This window comes from Venustampulla echinocandica, assembly GCF_003357145.1.
Source record: "Venustampulla echinocandica strain BP 5553 chromosome Unknown scaffold_5, whole genome shotgun sequence".
In the NCBI taxonomy this organism is placed as follows: domain Eukaryota; kingdom Fungi; phylum Ascomycota; class Leotiomycetes; order Helotiales; family Pleuroascaceae; genus Venustampulla; species Venustampulla echinocandica.
Window position 1 is genome coordinate 277,414 of NW_022474210.1, and position 6,000 is coordinate 283,413.

Consider the following 6,000-nt stretch of genomic DNA (forward strand, 5'->3'; position numbering starts at 1 on the left):
ATACTCCGTACATATGAAGTACCATATTATTGCCATCCAAGGGGCAGGGCACGTTTGCAGCAGACCAAGAAACTGCTGAAACCGTCTCCAATCTCATCCCTTTCTCCTCAAACGAAGGGCTAATCACGTGATTTTATCACCATCCCAGCCCAGCCCTGGCGTGCGTGCGTGGCTTGAGCCACACGGAGTACAGTCGGTACATACGTACAGTACTCGAGCACAGAGATTATTAATAATAATAAAGAGGCCACCTGCACAACCAGCTCCAGCAGCCAGCTCCCGAGCCCTTTGCACGTCATTCTCTCCACACATCAGCCATCACCCATCCCACAACAACTTCGCTGCCACAACCGATTCTTGCTACTACACTACATCGCGATCTAAATAGCCCACTCCTCGCTCTTCGCACTTTACTCTCATCATGTCGTTCCAAGACAAAGCACAGGGTTATATCACCCACATTGATAAGGAGGTGAGCTTACCATTCCCACTCCAAACCATTCCGCTGCGCCGATACCGTTCATACAGCCATTACCATTGAGAATGAAAGACTGCTAACCGTCATCGTCCAGCTGTCCAAGTATGCGGTCCTTAACAACCTCGAGAGGCAAACCTCGGTTCCCAAATCCTACGCCTTCCTAGGCGTCATCGCAACCTACTTCTTCTTCATCTTCTTCAACATCGCTGGCCAGCTTCTGACCAACTTTGCTGGATTTGTGATCCCGGGGTATTACTCCTTGCAAGCCCTGTTCAGCCCCGGGTCAGCCGATGATACCCAGTGGCTCACAGTAAGTCGAGTATCTAACTGCACCTCGAACGGTAAAATTAACCTCTTATCTACAGTACTGGGTCGTTTTCGCATTCTTCACGGTCTTTGAAAGTGCCGTGAGCGCCGTCTACTGGTTCCCATTCTACTACACTTTCAAGTTCCTACTTGTCCTTTGGCTTGCTCTTCCATTTACTGGGTACGTACGGCCAGTCCTCCATTCCTGAACTTGCTAACCGACCTTGCAGCGGTGCCCAAATCGTGTTCCGCTCCTTCATCCAGCCTGTTTTTGCCCGTCACTTCACTGGATCTGGTGCAACTGCGGCCAATCTCCAATCCAAGGCTAATCTTGGTGCATCTGACAAGACCTTGTAAATAAAGCATAAGGCAGGGAACACTTCAATCAACATTTTGGCAATCATATTGAGGTTCTTTATCAAGGGAGGATGTATCCAAGGCTGTACGAAATGGGGTTTCTTGGATTCTCGGTGGAGGTTGGTTTTGAGTATTGGTGGAAGTTGTGAACAACGGGGAATGGCATAATGAAATCAGGATTACTGGAACGAATTTCCTTTGGCTGGGATATCGGTCTATTGGGATTGTTATGTAGAGCTACGTGTAAGAATTGATCGAGGAATGACGCGGTGTATGTGCAGATAAACTGGTGTGAGACGTAATGCCAGACGTTGCCGTGGGGTTTCCCCCTTTAGTTTCAGACATCACAAGGGTCGCGGACAGTGAAGTCATTTCGTACTCCAAGTACAGTACAGTAGGAGAAGACATGTAGTTTTTCGCAAATAGGTTTGTTGAAGAGCGCGCAAACCGGGAATCACATGCACGGCCCTTCCAAGGCGTTCTCTCGATCTAAGCTCTTATCCTAATCGAGGCTAGGCCAGGGATCAGCCTAAAAATAGGTTTCAGGTAGCCTTATGCTGATAGGAGTATTCGTATGGACTGTCAGATCAAACGCGAAACTTGCGACGACGACACAAGCACCGAGCAAGTATCTCATAGAAGGTTGCGAACCTTCAGAACGACGAATATGCGATCTCTATGTGCTCAGAAGCAATAGTTCCTCCATATACCGGGTGGACTTGGCATTACGATTACGATTGCGAAAGGACGTGATTGCCAATGCGCTTGCACCTCTCATAAATGCAACAATGCCCCTCCCTAAGCTCAGTCCACTTCAATCGCGGCTTGCGGCCTCTCTTATAGCATCCGTAATGCTCTTGCTATTGTACTTTACGTTCTCATTTCCTCATTTCGCATACGCCGCCGATGTCGATTCAATACAACCAGAAGACCATAACCACGAACGATTACTGGGGGGGCCGGTACTGGACGTTGATCTCGAATCGTTGGAATTGGGAGACATATCGTACCAGTCGGAATTTGTGGGGGTCGATCGAGGCATCATTGGAAGGACACCTACGGCGGATGATCCTACTGGATTGACCAACAATGACCCGGTTACGATCAACATCGAATTGGGGCGCACAGTGTCATATGTGTTCACCAACGTTTCCTTATATGGTGAGAAATCGAAAACCGAGCCATTCCTTCCTGTACCGCGGTACCCAAGACGATCGTTGGTAGATGGGGAAGAAGAACCAGAAGATGTGGACGAGGATGAAGAGGGATTCGCTTCTAATAAGTTGGCCCTGCGGCAGTCGAGCACTGGCGGGAATCGAACATTATACGTTTCCGTTACGGCTTGCGGCCAACCTAAGCCAGTCCAAAATACAACAACGAGCCCTCCGCCGCAGCTTCAGCTTTATATATCCCAGACATCAGATAATAAGAATCCTGGCCCTGGTAAAAGCCCTCAGGTGATGGTCGAGTTGGTGGAGGGATATGGGATGTACGAAATGAATGCCACAGGGGACGTCTTCATCGGGGTTTACGGGAAGAACGATACAGCGTATACTGGGCCATGGAGCGCTCAAATTGCGGCTTCTATCGATGCTCCGTTCCACTACTATCACAACATTTCGGATCCGAACTTGTTACTGGTTGACAGTGATAGCAGCTCTGCGTTTCTGGTCGCGGACAATCCAATGAAGTTTGATAGTTATAGGAATTTTGACAAGTGGTCCAAAATCTCGCCCCCTTATGTCTTGTTTGCCAGTAACGCCCAGGATCAAGCAATCCAGGGACTTCGGCATTCATACTGCGGTCTGGCAAACAGTCCTGGGACGATAGCACCTGATCGGCCTGGGCAGACAAACAACCAAGTACAGTTCTGGTGGGACAAAGAGATGACCAACCCACTGCCCAGGCAGAAATTTTATGTCAGCCAATTGTCTGGGGCAACAAAGTACAATGCCATTCTTGCAGTCAGAGGAAACTCAACCAGTGCGGAACCGGGGGTTGTCGGGGGCGGTGGACAAGTGTTTCGCCAGACCGATTTCAGTACACTATCAGGTACATAGCACTCCCCATTTTTATTGTACCAAGGCTAACTTCGCCCTAAAAAGAAAGCAACTGTGCTCTGGTTTCCAACCTGACATTGTGCAATCAGATTTCATACTCTGTGCCCGCCAACCCCACATTGTTCCCAAACACCAGCGCGTTGGCAGCTTTCTATGAGAACTACACTACTACCTACTGGAAATTCTTCCAAAACGCCATGTCGATGGTTCCGTGCGAAACCACCCCCTCGGCACAATACTCGCTCGCAACCGACTGCACGCGTTGCGAGGCAGCATACAAGGAGTGGTTTTGTGCAGTTAGCGTACCACGCTGCAAAGGGTTCTCGGCAACGTCGTCATGGCTTCAACCGCGTGCAATGGGCCAACCATTCCCCGACGGGACATTCCTCGACGCTGAGCAACTTGCGGTTGCAGGCCAGTCCAAATCGCTGAATAACTCGCGAAATCCCACGATTGACGCGATGATCAAGCCCGGCCCGTACAAAGAAGTACTTCCCTGTGACCGATTGTGCTACAATGTAGTTCAGAATTGTCCTGCTTCGTTGGGATTCAACTGCCCGCTGCCGGGCGATATAGGATTTGCAACGAGTTACTTTGACACGAGCCAACAAGTTGTAGTTCTCGATCCAAATTCGACCCAAACCCAGATGAGATGTAATTATCCGGGGTCGATCGTCGGCCTTGGGGCTGGTGGTCGGGCATTACCACCCCAGGGCTTGGCCGTCTTGCTGTTGGTGGTGCTGGGGCTAATGTTTGTATGAACGAGTTGAGTTGAACTCCTTGGATGCATGGCGGGAACGGGTTTGGGAAGCATTTGGGCGGCGTAATTTGGCGGGTGTTCTTTCTGATTGTATGATTAAAAGGGGGGGCCATTCCACAACTGTAGGTTGGAAGGTTCATGTTGGGATCCTGAATGGGTTGTAGAGGAATGAGACGACCACCGGCTTGTACATTGCATTGGGCATTAGTCAATATATAAAGGTCATGTTCACCACAATGTAAACACCACATGCAAATCCAAGTTACAATCCTCGGATGAAAGCCATTGTATGGAGTTAATAAGCCTTGTGCGGCTGCTACGAGTCTGGAAACTTGGGAACGGGAACTGCTCGGAGCTGCAACGTGGGATGGAATGCATCTACTCTATCTCTGCAGGAACAAGACCTCGTCGAAGCTAAGCCTTACTCCGTATTCTGCAGACCAGGCCAATGTAACTCTCTTATTAAGTGGCTGCATGTGCTTCGTACTTCTTGAGCTCGTAATAGATATATATACCCATCACATGCCTCATGCTTCACTTCGTAGCCCTGTAAATAGAGTACGCACTTGGTCGAGTAGAGCTGCCAGTACTGGGCTAGTCCTGGCTCGGTGGTATTCGCAATCCAGAAGCTGAAAGAGAAAACTCTACTTGCCAATGCTATATCACTTATCAGGTAGTAATAAGGGATAGCAAGGTACTTGCCTGCATCCCTTATGAGTAACGATGGCCGGCTAGCAACTTACTGATAGTGAAATCCCTGCTGATAACGGAACTCAATCAATCAATCAATCAATCAATCAATCAATGCCTATTCGCTGACCTTATGGAGTACCTGAGTGCATGCACCTGGGGGGGTGACGCATCACATGATTGGCTGTTAGCGACGCGTGTCGTGACCGCGAAAAGGTAAACAAGCCCCAACCCAACCCACCACCGACGCGTCCTCTTTCTTCCAAGCGCTCTGAGTCTGCCAACTCCCAAGACCAAGACTCTCTCTCTTCGCCGATTCCCTCTCCTCCAGCCACAGCCCGACACGTCAACACCGCGACGCCGCGATCCCTTCCACTTGCGCGCCCTCGCACCCAATCAATCCCGTTCGATCAATGCAATCCCACGCAAGGAATAGCTTCAGTAGTGTTGCATGAGGTCGGACGCGGTGCTCGTTGAACAGTTGACAGCTCGACGCCGACGCTGCAAGGCGCCGAACTGAAACTGCCAAAGCAACTGCTGTGCTCATCTACTCGATACTACTCGATAACACTGTCCCCTCCCCTCTCTTGCCTTTCTTTTCTTCGCTCCGTTTGCTTTTTTATCCACAACTGCCGTGGGATTTCACCCGTCGAACGTCATTATTTGAGTCAACGCCAAGTGCAGAGCAACGGTTCTCTCTTGCGCCCAAGGCTTTCCAAGGGCCCACAATCCTCCAAGGACCAGGGAACGGCCAGGTCCCGACTAAAAGATTTACTCTGCTCTGCTCACGCTGGAAGGCTGCGGTAGCTACGGAAGGACTCACGCTACGAAAATTCCACTACTACCCAGTAACCCAAGTACAGGCCCGACTCTGTACTTGCAAGCCTGTTTATCCCTTCCTTGTCACGTATCGTCGGCATTGCTCACCCGACGGCCTGCGCATTGATTCTCCAATAGATATAGTCGAAACATTGGCTTTGGCTTTGGCTTCGGCTCTTCCAACTTCCCAGCTTCTCTTCCGAGCTCTGACCTTGACGTCTCCCACGGGCTCCCACGTTCTCACCTCGCTATTGTGCCCCCGTCTCGCTGCTTCACGTCCAATTCTAATTACCACCAACTTCTTCACCACCACCACTTCGCCAATCCACCAACATACTCCAGCTTAAACGGCTCATTCACATTGCTGCTGGCTGTCCCAACCGCTCAAGATCTTTGCCGCCGCCGCCCTTGCTTCGTCGCTCCGTAGGTCTGGAATCCACCGCAATTTCGCTCCACCCCGATCTCCGATCCAGGCAGCGCATACTGCACCCACTTGACCACTGTAGGTAGCCGCTTCCCCCCCCCCCCCC

At 50.5% G+C, this 6,000-nt stretch overlaps 2 protein-coding genes across 2 annotated transcripts; both read left to right on the forward strand.

The window, feature by feature from the left end:
* Positions 1 to 421: 421 nt before the first annotated feature.
* On the forward strand, positions 422 to 1,141 carry BP5553_06992 (Protein YOP1; the record flags this gene model as incomplete). Its single annotated transcript, XM_032015615.1, has 4 exons — positions 422 to 472; positions 573 to 788; positions 844 to 965; positions 1,015 to 1,141. The coding sequence occupies 4 exons, from the start codon at positions 422 to 424 to the stop codon at positions 1,139 to 1,141; spliced, it is 516 nt and encodes a 171-aa protein (XP_031867884.1).
* A 788-nt stretch (positions 1,142 to 1,929) lies between these two features.
* Positions 1,930 to 3,962, forward strand: BP5553_06993 (uncharacterized protein; the record flags this gene model as incomplete). Its single annotated transcript, XM_032015616.1, has 2 exons — positions 1,930 to 3,193; positions 3,247 to 3,962. The coding sequence occupies 2 exons, from the start codon at positions 1,930 to 1,932 to the stop codon at positions 3,960 to 3,962; spliced, it is 1,980 nt and encodes a 659-aa protein (XP_031867885.1).
* Between the last annotated feature and the right edge of the window lie 2,038 nt (positions 3,963 to 6,000).